This window comes from Heptranchias perlo, chromosome 2 (genome assembly GCF_035084215.1).
Source record: "Heptranchias perlo isolate sHepPer1 chromosome 2, sHepPer1.hap1, whole genome shotgun sequence".
NCBI lineage: Eukaryota > Metazoa > Chordata > Chondrichthyes > Hexanchiformes > Hexanchidae > Heptranchias > Heptranchias perlo.
Genome location: NC_090326.1, coordinates 23,573,256 through 23,594,479, shown reverse-complemented (window position 1 = coordinate 23,594,479; position 21,224 = coordinate 23,573,256). Strand labels below are relative to the sequence as shown.

The 21,224-nt window shown below is 43.9% G+C and overlaps 1 protein-coding gene across 1 annotated transcript; it reads right to left on the bottom strand.

Moving 5' to 3' along the window:
• Nucleotides 1-2,835: 2,835 nt before the first annotated feature.
• On the bottom strand, nt 2,836-21,190 carry mrpl32 (mitochondrial ribosomal protein L32). The gene is made up of 3 exons (XM_068001136.1): nt 21,034-21,190; nt 4,517-4,704; nt 2,836-3,282 (listed from the first exon to the last, which is right to left on the bottom strand). Exons 1-3 carry the CDS (start codon nt 21,116-21,118, stop codon nt 3,025-3,027), a joined length of 531 nt encoding a protein of 176 aa, XP_067857237.1. The 5' UTR covers nt 21,119-21,190; the 3' UTR covers nt 2,836-3,024.
• Between the last annotated feature and the right edge of the window lie 34 nt (nt 21,191-21,224).

The window sequence follows — 21,224 nt, the reverse complement described above, 5'->3', positions numbered from 1 at the left end:
ACTCTTGCAGGCTTGGTACCAACTCAGATCAGCAGATTGGTGAGGCCTGGCGTGCAGATTGGAGGATGTGGGATTTAGTAGTGCGCAACCTTTAGTCAATGTTTTAACATAACTCATCAGTGCGTAATCATAGGGATGGGACCTGCATCTATGTTTTACGTGTGCGAGTCTGATCTCCGTTCAAATTCCATGCAGACAGTAGACTGCTATTTTCAGCAAATAACAGGTTCCAGCTACCTTTAAGAGATTTCTAAGAAACATCCTCCCTTTAAAAGATTGAGCTCCCCCTGGTGGTGGAAAGTGCAAATTGCATTGATTCCACATGCAAGGCCCAGAATGGAACGCTGATTGCAGGTGAGTCCTCGGGCCGGCCGAAACTTGCGTCCTGCATGTGCAGGGGTCATTGGGCGCGGGGTAATAGCACATCACGCTACCTGCATCCAAAAACAGCCCTTATCCAATTTTTTCCCCCCAAGAAGTCTGCAAAGGGATATAGATAGGTTAAGAGGGCAAAAATTTGGCAGATGGAGTATATTGTGGGAAAATATGAACTTGTCCACTTTGGCAGGAGGAATAGAAAAGCAGTATGTTATTTAAATGGAGAGAGATTGCAGAACTCTGAGGTGCAGAGGGATCTGGGTGTCCTAGTACATGAATCACAAAAAGTTAGTCTGCAGGTACAGCAAGTGATTAGGAAGGAAAATGGAATGTTGTCATTTATTGCAAGGGGAATGGAATATAAAAGTAGAGATGTTTTGCTACAGTTGTACAGGGCATTGGTGAGACCACATCTAGAATACTGTGTACAGTTTTGGTCTCCTTATTTAGGAAAGGACATAATTGCTTTAGAGGCAGTTTAGAGAAGGTTCACTCGACTGATTCCTGGGATGAGGGGGTTATCTTATGAGGAAAGGTTGGACAAGTTGGGCCTGTATACATTGGAGTTTAGAAGAATGAGAGGTGATCTTATTGAAACATAAGATCCTGAGGGGACTCGAAGGGATAGATGCTGAGAGGATAGAAAAAGGGCATCAGCTGTTTCTTTTTAAATTCACATTGAATAATTGCATATCTTAAATTTTAGCAAATGCAGACAATAAGAATTAAGTTTTGAATCAGTCTGATTAGCAAACCCATTTTACAAACTATACATCCTCTAGACAACATGAAGCCCTAAAGAAAAGCACTAGGGACCATGTTTTGATCAGAATTAATCCATTCCGCCTTTTGTTTCATGTCTGCTACACATAGCAGCACTATAGTTAAAATGCAGCTTGTAGAGAACAGAGCTGATGGATATCACTGATCCAACCGTCTTCAACGAGGGGAAAAAAAGAGCACTGTTAGGAGGAGAACAGTAATAGCAACATGCATTCATATAGCCTTTAACGTAAAGACCGTCCCAAAGCATTTCAGAAATAGGTGTAAGGAAAACAGATGCTGAGCCATGGAGTGAGGGGTTAGGGGGGGCTGACCCAAGCATTTAGCTGAAGAATGGATTTTCAAAAGATTTTTTAAAAAAAAGATGGGAGGCAGAGAGGCGCAGAAGTTTAGGGAGGGAAATCCCGAGTGTCGGACCCAGGTGCTTGAAGGGTCTGCGACCATTGGTGGGACAAGGGGAGGATGGGGATGCAGGAAAGGCCAGAGTCAGAGGAACAGAGGGCCAGATTTTGCTCTAGCAGTCTGCCGCTAGTTAGACTTGCCCCTGCACACATCAGCTCAAAACATTTTTGCCCACTAAGATGTTGAAAATGCGAGCTAGTAACAGCACAGCGAGGGATTCAGGGCATCCGGGACCTGAGTGAACAGGGCAAGCAACAATGTATCTCCTTAACTCATCAGATTGAAGGATTGAGAATTAAACAGTGAAGAGTGAAAAGGAAGCGTAAGTTAGAGTGGGTGAATTCAATGTCAAATCAGGTATAGAAAGAGAAACAAAGAAAGATTGGATTAAGAGAGAGAAAAAAAAAGAGACAGAAAGGAAGATTTTTAAAAAATAATTTATTTTTAAAAATTGACATTTTTAAAATCTCCAACAATTAATACCTGAAGGAATGAGACTTCACACTTGTAATAGTTAATTTTCAGTGTCAGAGATTGATTGGAAGTAATTAACACTTATCACATTGTTAAAAGGGTACTTAAGACTTGAAATGACAAGACTTAACTTTCTGTGGCGAATTTAGTTTGTATCTACTGCGCAAATACAAGAACTTCATACCATTTAATGCATTTCAATGGTGAGGCACAGACAGTGAGATGCCGTTTTCACAAAGTTAACAGCGGAGCAGTGCAACTCTGACAGCAACATTGTGGATACTGGCATTTAACCATGCATCTGCTCCTCGCCTGAAGTTGCAGTACCATTTATGCATAAATAACAGCGAGCGCCATTAGACTCACCATTCTTTTGACGGCAAATTCTGGCTCACGGTGTTTGCGGGGAGAGGGGAAATATAGGGCTGGAGGAGATTACAGAGATAGGGTGGGGAGAGGCCATGAAGGACAGAATGAGCCTAGAGCTTAGAGAACAGGATGACAAATGACTCAATATTATTAAAAGCAACCATTATAATAGGTTATTTTTCCAACTATTGTTTCATTTAAAAAAAAGCTCATTCAGCATTGGGAAATGTTTCATAAAGGAAAAAGTTAAGCCACAAGGTGCCTTATTGTGCCACCCAAGGCTTAATGAAAGACTTCTTGAATTTAACTCGAGTGTGTACTTCTGAATTGCTGCATTGAACAGTGAAATACTGAGGAAAAATACTAAGTTTCCCCCCTGGGCTTGTCATAAAAGAAAATGCAGTATTTAAAAAACACCCACGCAGAGTATTGTGTAGAAAAGGGTTTATTACGACGCATCTCTCTAGATTGGATTGAATTCCTGAAATACAATTGCTGGGTCAACAAAAAGGGAATTATGTTTCCAGCTACAGTGACACATTTTAAATAGGCTTGTGTTGTTATACAAACAAAAATTCTCAGATCAGCACTACCTTCCTCTCTTATACAGTGCCTATATCACGAGTCTACTGTAAACCACGATGGACGTTTTCTGTTCCTTTCAATGATTCTCTTGCCCTCGTCAGCCTCTGTAGCTTGTTCTCCCTCGTAAAGTACGACCGTCTTTACGGGGGGTGTGTTATGTGGCCCTCCTTCCTGTGCCTGAATCTGCGCTCTGACAAGGCCAGTCTCGTGCGTAACCTTTTGATAGCAGAAGGCGCACAGCACGTGCTTCAGTTTTAAGCGCCCACACTCTTGACAGACCTCTATGTTGTTCTGAAAGGAGAAGAATTTCCAATGTGAGAAAGTGAAACAAAACAGAGCAAAATTGCTCCACCCTGAAGTTTCAATTTTAAAAAAATTGCTGCAGTATTTAAATAAAGGTGTGCAACTACTGAGAAATCGTTTTGAACCGATAAAAACATGCAACTCCAACAAGAATGCTTTCTCCCCCCTACCCCAATTTACATTAATGGCAGAGGAACCCCATTGTAGAGTTCACTGCAATTAAAATCAGTCCATTGTGACCCCTCTTACATGTGACCCTCTTGAAGATCACCTCTGCGTACCTTCAGGCACCTCCTGTATTTAGTTCTCAAGCAGCATAAGCAGAGGTCGGACAGCAGCTGGCTCACTTGCTGTCTTGATCCAGATAACCACACAGTAACACATATGTTGCCTTATTTTTACAAACTGTACATACTCGTGCTCAAGTCGAACGCATTACCACACTCCTGCAATGATTTTTACAGCTAAAAGAAAAACCAGGATCAATCCCCACATATAACATCCTATTAAATAGTGGCAGCCTGTAGATAGGGAGATTTTATTTTAATGCAAGCTGGCTGTTGGTCGCGCTGCCAGCTGAGAGGGGAGAGCGGGAGTCCGCAAACTGCAAGAAGTGAGCAGTGAGAGTCCAACATAGACAGAACAGGAGTAGGACAGGAACAGATGAGTGCACTCCCCACAGTGAGCTACTGTACCATCCAACACAATCAAGATACAAGTTCTCCTTTCAACTTCTCAAACAGTGACTTAAATTTCTAGACTTGCAGGAGAGTTCTGGTCTTCATGCAGAGAGTTGTTATGATCTGGAATTCACTGCCTGAAAGGGTGTTGGAAGCAGATTCAATAAGTAACTTTCAAAAGGTAATTGAATGTATACTTGAAAAACAAAAATTTGCAAGGCTATGGGCAAAGAGCAGGGGAGTGGGACTAATTGGATAGCTCTTTCAAAGAGCCGGCACAGACACGATGGGCTCCTTCTGTGCTGTGTAATTCTAAGAGCACATACAGTGGAGTAAAACAAGTTGCTGCCAGCAGACATATATTAGGTACTTTGGAGCACTTTTTTTTGGGAGGCGGGTGAAAAGAAAGAAGGTGGACACTGTTGCAGGACTCAACTGAGTCTAAACCTCAACATATTGAGGTCAGGTAGACACAATTCTTGACCCCCTCCCTCCCCCCAAAAAATAGATTCGTTGCACTTGAGCTTACTCTACACAAGTACCTTAATTTTTTCTAGTTTCCTAACGTCCCTCCTCCTACAGCGGTTGATCTCAATGGTGCGCCGTTTCTTGGGTACTGCCATCCAGAAGATACTGTCTAGGAAGCCGGGGCTGTCACTCTGATCATCCTCAAAGGCTTCAGGCTCAGATTGAGGAAAGACTGCTGGAGCTTGTATCGCCAATGCGGGAGCTGAGAGCAGAGCAACGGGAGAAGTGAACAAACAGAGCAGTAAAAGCCATACGTTGATCACATTATTGCTATGGAGAGAGAAAAGAGCACGCAGAGAGAACGAGAGCAAAAGAAAAGGAAAAAGAACTTGCATTTATATAGCGCCTTTCACAAGCTCAGGACATCCCAAAGTGCTTCAGTCAATGAAGTACTTCTGAAGTGTAGTCACTGATGCAGAAGGCTACATGGGCCACTTTGATTCAGAAGCCAGGTTGCCAGTAGTTGGAGGCTGTAGTTTGGATATCCCTGAGGTAGATACACTCAGATAGATCAGAAATCAGTACCCTACAAAGATTCTTTGCACCATATCCTACTTCAGCTCATTCTTTCTCAACAACAACTTGCATTTATACTACGTTAAAGGCACTATATAAATGCAAGTTGTTGTTGCATCTAGCGTACAGTATACCTGAACTGAATGTGTCGGATGTAATAAGTGGAAGTGTGTTCTATTTCCAGCATTAACTATCTCATCTTGAAAAAGCATGATGCGAAAAAGAGATTAAACAAGAGCTGGGTATCTTTTTTTTATTGAAAAGGTACACCTGCTAGAGACAAAGCAAGAGTTTGGAGAAAAAAGAAACCGTAAAGGAACAGACTCAAAGACAACATAATGCAGTAAAGTGGGAAAGCAAGGAACAATTCAGTCTGCTGCAATGTAATCTCGATTGCAGCAGAGTCAGACTGCAACAAACATCAGGCATCAAAGACTGCAAGACCTGTTCAGTAAACTGAAATGCTGCAGTACCCGTTTCTGCCGCTAGAGAAAACCCTTACATTTATATAGTTCACCGAGGCCCTCTAGTGACAGTGATCAAGAACAGCAGTCCCCTGTAAAAGTACACGAGAAGCAGAATGCAATACTTAGATCCCTGTGCCCATCTCTCCCCTAAATTCAGGCACCAAAAAAACTCACCATCCTCAAAATAATTTTGGGGCCTTCAAAGCTTGAACTACAGAAACCACAGCAGAAAGTATTCAGTTATCCACAGTGTAGCACTCTCACCTCAGAATTAGAAAAGTTTGTCTTCATGCCCCACTTCAGAGACTTGAGCACATAATCTAGACTGACACTCCATTGCAGTATTGAGGGAGTGCTACACTGCTGGAGGTGCCGTTTGTCAGATGAAATGTTAAACCGAGGCCCATCTGCCTTCTCAGGTGGACCAAAAAGATCCCACAGCACTGCTCCAAACATTTATCCCTCAACTAACTTCACTAAAACAGATTATCTAGTCATTATCACATTGCTGTTTGTGGGAACTTGCTGTGCGCAAACTGGCTGCTGCGTTTCCTACATTACAACAGTACACTTCAAAAGTACTTCATTGGCTGTAAAGCCCTTTGGGACGTCCTGAGGTCGTGAAAGGCGCCAGAGAAATGCACGTCCTTTCTTTCTTTCTTTAAACACTGTCAGATTAATGCAGGTAATCTTTATTTCACTTTTCTTACTTCAGTTAATGTGGGTAGAGCATGAATTCTGTACTTCAAAACAGCAGAAATAATCGCTAATGCCCATCATTATGATAATCTTACAGCTCAAGTCTCCTGCTGAAGCCTGTAATTACCTTTTGTTTTTCTCTCCTAAGATCAAATGGATCAAAGGGGTCTGTGAATTTTACAAAGATATCAAGATCTTAAGCAGCAGGAAACCAAAGGAGCTGCAAAGTCTCAGCGGATGGGCATCGTGGCAAAGAGTCAAACATACAGGAAGCATGTTTCAGGGATTCAACAGGTCAGGAAAAATGGAGTCAATTAACACCACAGCCCTTCCTGTGTTCTGAAGCAGTACAATGTACAACTCCCTTAGGCCTTTATTCCCTGGCTTAAAACTGACAAGGCTTATCGTTATCGCTTTCCTGAATGCCAGGAGAACAATGACAGACCTTTACTAGCACTGCGCTAGCAATAGGCATTGACTGGTCCGGGTCCCGTTTTACCACAGGGGGGCCTTTGACCATTGGGTAAATTAAGGACAGGTACAGAGCAGGCACCTATTTTAAGCTAGTGAGTCAAGCGTGCATTTTAAGGACAACCATTCAGCACCTTGGCGATGTTACAGCGCAAGGAATAGAAGGGCAACAAGTCTTTTATTGGAAAACGCCAGACATTTGCAAATAGAATACTCTGTATAGGAAATCCAATATCAGAAAACGTTGCCACAAATGTGCTTGAAAATGCAAATCCCGTCCCCCTCTCCCCACATAAATATGCAGCCTGAATTTTATTTGAAATCATGCATCAACTGAAAAGAGCAATACACGTGGGAAGGGGAAAAGAGCTTCCTCTCTCAGTTAAAAAGCAGTCTGATCCGCCACGCACATTAGTGCCATTGGGGGGTGGGGGTGTGTGGACGAGAGAAGAAAATCAGAGTAAAACTCCTGATACTGAACGATATCTCAGTGAGAGCGTTCAGTACGAAATGCGAAACCCCACAAGGACATCCGGAACGATGGACTGTGGAGTCATTTAATGCAGCACTTAATTCACGTGAAGCACCATGGGGCGTTTTACTATGTTAAAGGTGCTATATAAATGTAACTTGTTGTTGTTAAGTGTCAGCCTTGGTTCAGTAGTAGTATTCTCACCTCACAGAGTCAGGGTTGTGGGTTTAAGCCCCAGTCCAGGACTTGAGAACTTAAGTGGGGCTGACATTTCAGTGCCAGTACTGAGGGAGTGCTACACTGTCGGAGGTGCCGTCTTCTGGATTGAAACATTAAACCGAGACCCATCTGCCTGTTCAGGTGGATGTAAAAGATCCCATGGCACTACTCAAAGAAGAGCAGGGGAGTTCTCCCAGTGTCATGGCCAACATTTAACCTTCCGGCAGCACTGCCAAAACGGATTAGCCAGTCATTTATCTCTCTGGTTTGTGTTACCTTGCTGTGCTTCAATAGTTATTCATTAGCTGTAAAGCACTTTGGGACACCCTGAGGACGTGAACAGCGCTATATAAATGCAAGTCTTTCTTTAATACATTCTTGTAGCATGCCACAAGCAAACCATTAGCAATGGAAGAGACTAGACAACGGTTGTAAAGCCTTAGTAACTAAAATGACATGATGTAAATCAGTGTTATCTGATCGGTACAAGGGGTTATTTAAAAAAAAGCTCCTCTGTAAACACAGTAATGGGAAATTGTGAATTCAATTCAAATATATACAAAATGCTATAAAATTGTTCTAGATCAGCAACCATAAAACAGGAATGACACATACAACAGATTTAACAGCAGCAATCTCCTCCACCAAAGAATTTTACATCCTGGTCATAAATCTGTATGAACACTTCTGAGAAGAGTCCACAATCCTCCGACTGTGCTGAAGCAACCATCACCACTTCTCACACCACCATCGCGCCCCCCCCCCCCCCACCCTGCCCCTGACACTATTAATTATTCCAATTGTCAATGTCTGTGCTTTACATCAGAACACAAATATCCACATGAAATGTACTAACTTCACTTTGAAGGCTACACAAGCTCCCCTAAAGCTGTTCAAACATGCCCATTTCACACACTGTTCAGTCAGCTGGCAAAATGAGGGTTTCAGAATGTCTCCGTGCAGTGAATATTAAGAGTAGTGGTACACGAGTGACAGACAGCAGCTCAGAGGGCCTAGTGCACACACTGTTTGGATGGTTTTCAAATGGGAGTCTGTCTTACTGCAGAGATCAGTGTTGATATACCACATGCCAGTTTACTGATGATTATGAGACAAGAACTGACAATTTTTCTTGGCCAGAGGCAGGGATGGAAGAAGAGGATTAGCACATATGACACGATGGCTAGTTCCCTTACAATCAAGAAATCAACCGCAGGCTCTCTAATTGTGGTTCAAATATCCTCTACCTTGACTGGATGCAGTGAAGCCTCATCAGAAACGATTGGATTTTATGAAACACAAAGACCATATACTCTATGGATAGAAAAGGTTAAGAAATACTCTGAAGAGGAAATCTCACCATCAGCTCTCAAACTAAATAAGAGTGATTAACTTTATTTTTCCTTTTTAAAAAAATATATTTATTCAAGTGGTTAGCACAGATCAATGGGGAAACCAGTTTGAAAGATTAACTGAGGCTGACAGTGTGGCAGAGCTGAAATAACATTAGTGGAGACACAATAGCAATCAACCTGGAGTGTTTCAGGGACTTCTTTCAACTAGGTACATCTATTCATCACCCTGGTTGTGGGGTCAAGTCCTACTCCAGAGATTTGAGCACTTAATCTTGGCTGACACTCCAGTGCAATACTGAGGGAATGCAAAGGCGCCATCTTTCGGATGAGACGTTAAACTGAGGCCCCGCCTGCCCTCTCAGATGGACGTAAAAGATCCTTTAGCACTATTCGAAGAAGAGTAGCAGAGTTCTTCCTGATGTCCTTGGCCAATTTTTATCCCTCAACCAACATCACTATAACAGATTATCTGGTCATGTATCCAATTGCTCGACCTCTACCACCTAGAACGGCAAGGGCAGCAGGCGCATTTCCCTCCAAGTCAAACACCATCCCGACTTGGAAATATATCGCCATTCCTTCATTGTCGCTGGGTCAAAATCCTGGAACTCCCTACCTAACAGCACTGTGGGAGAACCTTCACCACACGGACTGCAGAGGTTCAAGGCGGGGGCTCACCACCACCTTCTCAAGGGCAATTAGGGATGGGAAATAAATGCTGGCCTTGCCAGCAATGCCCACATCCCATGAACGAATAAAAAAAAAATTTGCTGTTTGTGGGACCTTGCTGTGCGCAAATTGGCTGCTGTGGTTCCTACTTACAACAGTGATTACAAAAGTACTTCATTGGCTGTAAAGCGCTTTGGGACGTCCCAAGGTCGTGAAAGGCGTGATATAAATGCAAGTTCTTTCTTTTTCCCTCACACTAGTCAGGAATCAGGTCGGCAGAACAAGCTGCTGCAGCACATTCTGCTTACTGCTTGGGTAAAATACAGGCCCTACTGGAGCAACAGGAACTCTTCTATTTCAACGTACTGTTCTAATTGGAAATGGTAACTTAGCAGATTGCTGGTGTTGGACTCAATGTTAGAAATTCTACCAACATTAATAAACACCGATCGGATGAGCCATACATTTTGAAGTATCCTCATTAGAACCCTTTCTGCACCATTTCAAAATACCGCATAAATATTTTGAGCACATTCTTTTATCAACGTGAATTTCCCCACACAGAAGCGAGTAACAGATTGGCCCTCATGGATTAAGCGCAAAGGGCAAATTCTGGCCTAGATGCATCGGCTTTGCATAAAGGGTAGCTTTAGCCTGCAATGGTAACTTACCAGCACCGTGTGCTCTGCTTCTTGCAGCTTCGTAACAGTGACCTCTTGTGTTCAAGCAGTTTATTTAATGACACTTTTTGGTGAACATATTAGCTTATCCAAGATAAAGGACACAACTCCTGACAAACAGACCATTTTACTATGTTTGGTATCCAGGTCGAATATAGAGTAAACCTCTCTACAATAATCAATAATGAAAGTACCTTCACAAAGAAGGGCTTCTCGAAGAGCACTTTAAAAGATGGAGAGGACATCGCCCACAAGAGATGGGGAAACTAGGAGGATTTTGAAGGAAGACACAAAGAAGTAAAGTGGTTTTGGGAGAGTTACAAAGTGCAGGAGTGTAGTGATTGAAAGAATGGCCTCCAACAGCCGAGCAAAGGAAATGAGGGACAAGCATTAATCCAGAGCCCAAGGTGCAGAGGGAGTGGGCCGAGACAACTCGGTCCATTGACAGAATGGCCTCTAATGGCCGATCAAAGGAAATGATGGACAAACATTAATCCAGAACATTATTTAGATACCACAATTTATATTACATCGAAAAAAAGGGCTCCTAATGTAATCATTTCAGTTTGCTAACAAGAGACAACATGGAGATAGGTCCAAGACGGGGGACAGCAGTGTCAGAGGTGAAGGGAAAGACCATCAGTGTCTGGGACAAAGGGAATGGCTATTAGTCTTAGCATTAATCCAGAGTCCAAGGAGCAGAGGGAGTGGGCTGAGAACTCGGTCCAACTAAATATCTTAATTTCAATCTCAAAGCAGTATTCCCTACCACAATGTGACATCTCCATTTCCCAGGCTGGCTCTCACTGAGCAAGAACGACGATTTAACGCTAAATTAAAGTCGCTTTGTACTGTAGCTTCACTTTCACTGGGAAGCATGTCGAGACTGCACAAACTAATTTCACTTGTGATTCTTACAACCAAAGGAAAGAGCCTTTCGTCTCAGTCAAATCAACTGGCTTCAAAGTGAAAGCAACTATCCAACCACTGCACCACTTGGTTGCCTATAACTTTACTTAGGTATCACAACTTATATTACATTGAAAAACAGGACTCCTAGTACAATCATTTCAGTTTGCCAACATGAGACAACATGGAGGTAGATCCAGGAAGGGGGGCAGCAGTGTCAGGGGTGAAGGGAATGACCAGGAGCGAAGGGAATGACCATCAGTGTCTGGGACAAAGAGAATGGCCATTAGTGTCAGGAGTAAAGGGGAATGACCAGGAGCGAAGGGGAATGATCATCAGTGTCAGGAGTGAAGGGGATGGCCAGTGTCAGGAGTCATAGGAATAGCCATCAGTGTCAGGAGCGAAGGGAAATGACCGGGAGCGAAGGAGAATGACCATCAGTGTCAGGAGTGAAGGGGAATGACCGGGATTGAAGTAGATGACCATCAGTGTCAGGAGCGAAGGGAAATGACCGGGAGCGAAGGAGAATGACCATCAGTGTCAGGAGCGAAGGGGAATGACCAGAATTGAAGGGGATGACTATCAGTGTCAGGAGTGAAGGGGAATGATCGGGAGCGAAGGGGTTGACCATCAGTATCAGGAGCGAAGGGGAATGATCGGGATTGAAGGGGATAACCATCAGTGTCAGGGGAGAAGGGGAATGACCAGGATTGAAGGGGATGACCATCAGTATCAGGGGAAAAGGGGAATGACCAGGATTGAAGGGGATGACCATCAGTATCAGGAGCGAAGGGGAATGATCGGGAGTGAAGGGGATGACCATCAGTATCAGGAGCGAAGGGGAATGATCGGGATTGAAGGGGTTGACCATCAGTATCAGGAGCGAAGGGGAATGATCGGGATTGAAGGGGATGACCATCAGTATCAGGGGAATGACCAGGATTGAAGGGGTTGACCATCAGTATCAGGAGCGAAGGGGAATGATCGGGATTGAAGGGGATGACCATCAGTATCAGGGGAGAAGGGGAATGACCAGGATTGAAGGGGATGAAATCAGTATCAGGAGCGAAGGGTAATGACCAGGATTGAAGGGGATGACCATCAGTGTCAGGAGCGAAGGGTAATGACCAGGAGTGAAGGGGATGACCATCAGTGTCAGGGGAGAAGGGGAATGACCGGGATTGAAGGGGATGACCATCGGTGTCAGGAGCGAAGGGGAATAACCAAGAGTGAAGGGGATGACCATCAGTGCAAGAAGCGAAGGGGAATGACCGGGATTGAAGGGGATGACCATCAGTGTCAGGGGAAAAGGGGAATGGCCAGGATTGAAGGGGATGACCATCAGTATCAGGAGCAAAGGGGAATGACCGGGAGTGAAGGGGATGACCATCAGTGTCAGGAGCGATGGGGAATGACCGGGAGTGAAGGGGATGACCATCAGTGTCAGGAGCGAAGGGGAATGACCGGGAGTGAAGGGGATGACCATCAGTGTCAGGAGCGAAGGGGAATGACCGGGAGTGAAGGGGATGACCATCAGTGTCAGAAGCGAAGGGAATGACCGGGAGTGAAGGGGATGACCATCAGTGTCAGGGGAGAAGGGGAATGACCGGGAGTGAAGGGGATGACCATCAGTATCAGGAGCGAAGGGGAATGACCAGGAGTGAAGGAAATCTGCCGTTGAGATGGCCTCCTTGAATTCTGCCTGGAGATTTTTCTGTGCTAATTACATTCCACAACAAATGCATAAGGGGGCTTCAATTCAACAAATGCTGTCAGTGTGCAACCAACCAGATTATATAAACGAACAGAGCGCAACATAAAGAATCTGTTAATTGCAATGTCTTCTGAATCGGCGTGCTGGCTGCAAAACTATACCATCGCTCCTTTCAAAACAGCAGTCTCCCTGACCACAGCGCTGGGCTCCTGCATACTGTACACACAGACATGTGTTTATACAAGTACTCTTGAGAACTGTTGTGTGGAACAACATGGATATGGCGACCCCTGCTGCCGTTATAGAGCATTGCAGCTTGATTCTGGGAACAGCTGGCCTGTTGTTCAGGTGGCAAGATGGGGCTCCTTAGCAATGTTGTGCTATGTGCAACAAATTGATCGTATTTGATAACTTCATGAGCTGAAAACAATCCTCCCCTCCCACAATTTGTGATCCCCACATCATTTCTCCCTACCATGTTTGTGATTGTGTCATTTTTTAAAACTTACTACCTTGCTACACAGTACTGAGCTCTATTTTAAAATGCTTCACAGTGAGAGATTGTTCACAAAGCACGACACCACAGTTGGTCAGGAGGCAGACTTGCTGTGGTTGTCCACATGCTGATTTTCTAATCTTGATCGTGCCAATGTGCCAAGTGGGAATTAAGAGCAAATCAAATTGGCAAAGGTAGTTTGGAGGATGAGTTCATGGAATACATTTGAAACAGTTTCCTAGAACAATACATCATGGAACCAACCAGGGAACAGGCTATTTTAGATCTTGTATTGTGTAATAAGACAGGGTTAATTAGTAATCTCATAGTAAAGGATCCTCTGGGGCAGAGTGATCATAATATGGTAGAATTTCACATTGAGTTTACAAGTGAAGTACTTAAGTCAGAAACTAGAGTCCTAAATTTAAACAAAACCAATTACATAGGTATGAGAGGTGAGTTGGCTAAGGTAGATTGGGAAATTAGATTAAAAAGGTTTGACAGTAGATAAGCAATGACGAACATTTAAAGAAGTAATTCATAATTCTCAATGAATATACATTCCATTGAAGAATAAAAACCCCATGGAGAAAGTGATCCATCTGTGATTAGCTAAAGAAGTTAAGGATAGTATTAAATTGAAAGAAGAAGAGGCTTATAATGTTGCCAAGAAGAGTAGTAAGCCTGAGGATTGAGAGTTTTAGAAACCAGCAAAGGATGACCAAAAAATTGATAGAGGGAGAAAATAGAATGAGAGTAAACTAGCAAGAAATATAAAAACAAATTGTAAGAGATTCTACAAGTAAGTAAAAAGGAAGAGTAGCAAAAGTAAACATGGGTCCCTTAGAGGCTGAGACAGGAGAAATTATAATGGGGAATCAGGAAATGGCAGAGACGTTCACCAAATATTTTGTATCTGTCGTCACAGAAGACACAAAAACATACCAGAAATAGTGGGGAACCAAGGGTTTAATTAGAGTGAGGAACTTAATGTAATTAATATTAGTAAAGAAAAAGTACTGGAAAAATTAATGGGACTAAAAGCCGACAAATTCCCTGGACCTGATAGCCTTCATCCGAGGGTTCTAAAAGAGGTGGCTGCAGAGATAGTGGATGCATTGGTTGTGATCTTCCAAAATTCCCTAGATTCTAGAACGGTCCCAGTGGATTGGAAGATAGCAAATGTAACACAGCCATTCAAGAAAGGAGGGAGAGAGAAAACAGGGAACTATAGACCAGTTAGCCTGTCTTCAGTTGTCAGGAAAATGCTGGAATCTATTATTAAGGACGTGGTAACAGGGCACTTAGAAAATCATAATATGATTAGACAGAGTCAACATAGTTTTATGGAAGGGAAACTGTGTTCGGCAAATCTATTCGAGTTTTTTGAGGATGTAACTAGCAGGGTAGATAAAGGGGAACCGGTGGATGTGGTATATTTGGATTTTCAAAAGGCATTCAATAAGGTGTCACACAAAAGGTTGTTGCACAAGATAACAGCTCATGGGGTTGGGGATAATATATTAGCATGGATAAAGGATTGGTTAACGGACAGAAAACAGAGAGTAGGAATAAACTGGCCATTTTCAGGTTGGCAGGCTATAACTAGTGGGGTGCCGCAAGGATCAGTGCTTAGACCTCGGCTATTTACAATCTAGACTACCGTGTACAGTTTTGGTCTCCTTACCTAAAAAAAGGATATACTTGCCTTAGAGGCAGTGCAACGAAGGTTCACTAGATTGATTCCTGGGATGAGAGGGTTGTCCTGTGAGGAAAGATGGAGTAGAGTGGGCCTATACTCTCTGGAGTTTAGAAGGAGAGGTGATCTCATTGAAACGTATAAAATTCTTAGAGGGCTCGACAGGGTAGACGCTGAGAGGATGTTTCCCCTGGCTGGAGATTCTTGCATAGTCTCAGGATAAGGGGTCAGCCATTTAGGACCGAGATGAGGGAGAATTTCTTCACTGAGGGTAATGAATATTTGGAATTCTCTACCCCAGAGGGCTGTGGATACTCAGTCATTAAACATATTCAAGACTGAGATCGATAGATTTTTGGAATCTAAGGGAATCAAGGGATGCGGGGATCAGGTGGGAAAGTGGAGTTGAGGTTGAAGATCAGCCATGATCTTACTGAATGGCGGAGCAGGTTCAAGGGGATCATATGGAGTACTCCCGGTCCTATTTCTTATGTTTCTTACCGCAGGGTGTCAGGAGGCAGACACGCATGGTTGTCCACATGCTGATTTTGTAATCTCGACCGTGCCACTGTGACCAGGTGCCAAGTGGGAGTCAAGAGCTTCCCCACAGACAGGGCAAAAACTTCAACAATCACCATGGTGTGTTCTCGCCCACCTTCCAGCAGCTTGTTTATAGTGTCCCTTGTGTAGCTAAGTGAGCAAACTGCTTACCTTCTCACCTGGGATAGTATATAACAGGGACCTAAACACTGGTCAAAATAAAAAAAACAAGTTTAAACACACAGATTGTACATTGTAACATTCGCCTATCAGTCAAATTCTGCTATGAATCAGTTTGAAAATAATCCTCTGTGTATCACCCACTGAACACCCTCTTCAAAATGACCATCTAAATCCCTCAATGAAATGCCCAGCAGATGCTGACTGACTTACTGCCTAGATCTCCAGACACAACTCAAGCCAACAGACACATAGTGAGGGAGGGGAGGCACTGGCCGAGGGAGGGGAGGCACCGGCCGGGTCCAGCCGAAGCTTCACGTACTCTGCCCCAAAAGTGTGCATCAGTCCCAATCTCAGAAAAGCACCCTTGATATACTAACACATACTAAGAACAAAGAATGACCATTCATTTCAAATAGGAATTTTCCAGCTAACAGATAGAGCAGACTTTCACCTTAACAGTCTTACTGTATCTGATTCAGTCTTACTGTATCTGATTCCAGAGGTGGAAGGCCACTTGAACCATCCAACCCCCTCCCAAAGAGTTTTATTTTAAGTGCTATTTCCCCTTAAAGGCTAAGCGATCGGATCCATTGGCAAAGTCTCCGTTCAAGTGCGACTAAATCATCCTAATTTGTTTGAAGGAGAGCAAGATTAAAATAAACAACCCTGAAGTTTTTGCTCATATAATGCACTGTTATTGCCAACTGATAGTGGCCTTTGATCTGACATATCTAACTTCCAGATGCTGGCCCCATCAGCAAAGTTAATCTAATTCAGATTGCAGACCACCCTCCTAATCCTGATCCTCAATTTTTTTTCAATTGAAAACCTCAGTGTTTCAGGTGCCAGCGTAGACTGGGAATAAAGCCAGCCATGCAGCCCGATACGAGGTATGTTCCATATTCGGAGACTCAAGTTATCCTGAGGCTTACAGTAATCACATCCGTGCAGAGCTAGAACAACTATGACCTGGATAAACCCTACAAGAAATGTACAACTTCATCCCTTCCTAATGCTGCACCAATATAGGTGAGGAGCAGAGTAAATAAAGGACATTTAGAGTTTAAACCACAGTTCATTCAAGAAGCAAGGAGGGAATTTATGCAAACAAAAGCAAAATACTGCAGATACTAGAAATCTGAATTAAAAACAGAAAATGCTGGAAACACTCAGACCTTTTATCGGGGAATTTATGATGTTCCAAGCAGTTTCAGAATAACCGCACAATGCAAGATGCAAAGCTACCAAAATCCACCCTTGGCCGTGGGGAGGAGTATCCATCTGCCTTTCATAGCTTGGGGCCAGGGCTCTGCAATATTTGCAGACAGGGATTAGTGTTTTCATATGGGATGTCCCAGCAATGTGGGTACCCATTTAGCAGCTGGGTGGGCTGGAGACCACCGAAGGTCAGTAACTTGCTGAACAGCATTACTTGTGTAGGAACCTTTTGGGGGTGAGCCGATTCGATGCCGGGATACCTAGGCAAGGAAGCTCAACTTATTGTTTTACATTTGCTATTACTGAAACATGGCTAAGGGAGGGGCAGGACTGGCAGCTCAATGTTCCAGGGTACAGATGCTATAGGAAAGATAGAGCAGGAGGTAAGAGAGGAGGGGGAGTTGCGTTCTTGATTAGGGAGAACATCACGGCAGTAGTGAGAGGGGATATATCCGAGGGTTCGCCCACTGAGTCCATATGGGTAGAACTGAAAAATAAGAAGGGAGAGATCACTTTGATAGGATTGTACTACAGACCCCCAAATAGTCAACGGGAAATTGAGGAGCAAATATGTAAGGAGATTACAGACAGCTGCAAGAAAAATAGGGTGGTAATAGTAGGGGACTTTAACTTTCCCAACATTGACTGGGACAGCCATAGCATTAGGGGCTTGGATGGAGAGAAATTTGTTGAGTGTATTCAGGAGGAATTTCTCATTCAGTATGTGGATGGCCCGACTAGAGAGGGGGCAAAACTTGACCTCCTCTTGGGAAATAAGGAAGGGCAGGTGACAGAAGTGTTAGTGAGGGATCACTTTGGGACCAGTGATCATAATTCCATTAGTTTTAAGATAGCTATGGAGAAGGATAGGTCTGGCCCAAAAGTTAAAATTCTAAATTGGGGAAAGGCCAATTTTGATGGTATTAGACAGGAACTTTCAGAAGTTGATTGGGAGAGTCTGTTGGCAGGCAAAGGGACGTCTGGTAAGTGGGAGGCTTTCAAAAGTGTGTTAACCAGGGTTCAGGGTAAGCACATTCCTTATAAAGTGAAGGGCAAGGCTGGTAGAAGTAGGGAACCTTGGATGACTCGGGAGATTGAGGCACTAGTCAAAAATAAGAAGGAGGCATATGACATGCATAGGCAGCTGGGATCAAGTGGATCCCTTGAAGAGTATAGAGATTGCCGGAGTAGAGTTAAGAGAGAAATCAGGAGGGCAAAAAGGGGATATGAGATTGCTTTGGCAGATCAGGCAAAGGTGAATCCAAAGAGCTTCTACAAATACATAAAGGGCAAAAGGGTAACTAGGGAGAGAGTAGGGCCTCTTAAGGATCAACAAGGTCATCTATGTGCGGAACCACAAGAGATGGGTGAGATCCTGAATGAATATTTCACATCGGTATTTACGGTTGAGAAAGGCATGGATGTTAGGGAACTTGGGGAAATAAATAGTGATGTCTTGAGGAGTGTACATATTACAGAGAGGGAGGTGCTGGAAGTCTTAACGCGCATCAAGGTAGATAAATCTCCGGGACCTGATGAAATGTATCCCAGGACGTTATGGGAGGTTAGGGAGGAAATTGCGGGTCCCCTAGCAGAGATATTTGAATCATCCACCGCTACAGGTGAGGTGCCTGAAGATTGGAGGGTAGCAAATGTTGTGCCTTTGTTTAAGAAGGGCGGCAGGGAAAAGCCTGGGAACTACAGACCAGTGAGCCTGACATCTGTAGTGGGTAAGTTGTTAGAGGGTATTCTGAGGGACAGAATCTACAGGCATTTGGAGAGGCAGGGACTAATTAGGAACAGTCAGCATGGTTTTGTGAGAGGAAAATCATGTCTCACGAATTTGATTGAGTTTTTTGAAGGGGTAACCAAGAAGATAGATGAGGGCTGTGCAGTAGACGTGGTCTACATGGACTTCAGCAAAGCATTTGACAAGGTACCGCATGGTAGGTTGTTACATAAGGTTAAATCTCATGGGATCCAAGGTGAGGTAGCCAATTGGATACAAAATTGGCTTGACGACAGAAGACAGAGGGTGGTTGTCGAGGGTTGTTTTTCAAACTGGATGCCTGTGTCCAGCGGTGTGCCTCAGGGATCGGTGCTGGGTCCGCTGTTATTTGTTATTTATATTAATGATTTGGATGAGAATTTAGGAGGCATGGTTTGTAAGTTTGCAGATGACACCAAGATTGGTGGCATTGTGGACAGTGAAGAAGGTTATCTAGGATTGCAACGGGATCTTGATAAATTGGGCCAGTGGGCCGATGAATGGCAGATGGAGTTTAATTTAGATAAATGTGAGGTGATGCATTTTGGTAGATCGAATCGGGCCAGGACCTACTCCGTTAATGGTAGGGCGTTGGGGAGAGTTATAGAACAAAGAGATCTAGGAGTACAGATTCATAGCTCCTTGAAAGTGGAGTCACAGGTGGATAGGGTGGTGAAGAAGGCATTCAGCATGCTTGGTTTCATTGGTCAGAACATTGAATGCAGGAGTTGGGATGTCTTGTTGAAGTTGTACAGGGCATTGGTGAGGCCACACTTTGAGTACTGTGTACAGTTCTGGTCACCCTATTATAGAAAGGATATTATTAAACTAGAAAGAGTGCAGAAAAGATTTACTAGGATGCTACCGGGACTTGATGGTTTGACTTACAGGGAGAGGTTAGACAGACTGGGACTTTATTCCCTGGAGAGTAGGAGGTTAAGGGGTGATCTTATAGAAGTCTATAAAATAATGAGGGGCATAGATAAGGTCGATAGTCAAAATCTTTTCCCAAAGGTAGGGGAGTCTATAACGAGGGGGCACAGATTTAAGGTGAGAGGGGAGAGATACAAAAGGATCCAGAGGGGCAATTTTTTCACTCAAAGGGTGGTGAGTGTCTGGAACGAGCTGCCAGAGGCAGTAGTAGAGGCGGGTACAATTTTGTCTTTTAAAAAGCATTTGGACAGTTACATGGGGAAGATGGGTATCGAGGGATATGGGCCAAGTGCAGGCAATTGGGACTAGCTTAGTGGTATAAACTGGGCGACATGGACATGTTGGGCCGAAGGGCCTGTTTCCATGTTGTAACTTCTATGATTCTATGATTCTATAACTAACGCTGCATTGTTACTGCTGATAATATAGAAATTATGAACTTTGATATCTTGCACCTAGTGTTTCTGTCATACTTCAACCACCGGCTTTAGACATCAACTTCAAAATGGCAAGAGTGTAGAAAAAAAAGTCTTGTCCTGCTGTTTTTTTAGGCCTTGGGCAGCCTGGTCTTTCCCCAAGAGTAAAAGCCCAAGATTTACAAGCAGCTGCCAGTCTACATAAATAATTCGCCTCTCATTGATCTCATGATGTACCAGGGACAGGCCAGGTTCAATCCATCATAGCAGCTATAGTCCAGACCTCAGACTAACCATGAGCAACAGGATGTCAACTAATATCTATGTTCAATTTTTCACTCTCCTCTACTAACTCGAATGTCTCCATCAGCACATCCTCAAAGAGGACACAACAAATTCTTCAAAGGATACCTCTATGAACTAACAAAAGAACATTTTGTGGACCTATTGCTAAAAACCATAAAAACATAATAAAACAAAACAAAAGTTGTCGCTAACATAATTGTAAAATCTCAGCCTGATTACACATGGTCTGAAAAGAATAGCAATAGTGTACCAAAAATAGCCTATAATGTCCAGAGCTTCATAACTTGCGTTCACAGAGCAGAGTTGGAGCATTAAGGAAAAGTCAAGGACTAGAAGGCACCGTTTAGCCCATCCCTCTCGTATTGCAACTCACCTAGCCTGCCACCCAACTGCATCTTAAACGCCCCCTAATGTTTTTGGTTCCACCACCATTCTGGTGTGAAGACCCATCTATGCAGCAAATAGTAGGGCATCCTGGTAAAACTCCAATCACGGTTACGTACCATTTACAGGTGAATGGCAGAGGCGAGTCAGAACAAAAATATATAAAATAATCACAGCAATGCAATTCATATCAGAAGCAACTGAACATAGCCTATAAACCATGGATGGATAAACGAACGAACGGACGGACGGACGGACGAATAGATAGACAGACGACCTTGGGGGGGGGGGATATCTATCTGTTTGTTTATTTGTCTGTCTGTCCGTCTGTCTCCCCCAAATCACACTCCTCTCTCCTCCCCGGCCTAGTCTCTGACATCCTCCTCTATCCCGCTGTTGCTTCCCTCAGGCTCTCACCTAAACGCGTCTGAAGCCCGAGCGCCTGCAGTAGAGCTCGTTCCAGTGCGGCCCACGAGTGCTTCAGCCGCTGCAGCAGCGCCATTGCGAGGAAAGGTCAGAGCTCGGCGCCACCAGCCAGGCAGCCCTACCGCGCATGCGCCCGCCGATAAGCCCGGCGGTTTGGACACGTGACCGCCAACCGCCGCCGC

Bases quoted from the DNA above. Each gene is read 5' to 3' on its own strand.
- mrpl32 (XM_068001136.1), bottom strand. From the start codon at position 21,118: ATGGCGCTGCTGCAGCGGCTGAAGCACTCGTGGGCCGCACTGGAACGA. The intron at 4,705-21,033 runs GTGAGAGCCTGA...CTCTGCTCTCAG, and splicing joins CGGGCTTCAGACGCGTTTAG to CTCCCGCATTGGCGATACAA. The intron at 3,283-4,516 runs GTACTTGTGTAG...TTCTCCTTTCAG, and splicing joins GGAAACTAGAAAAAATTAAG to AACAACATAGAGGTCTGTCA.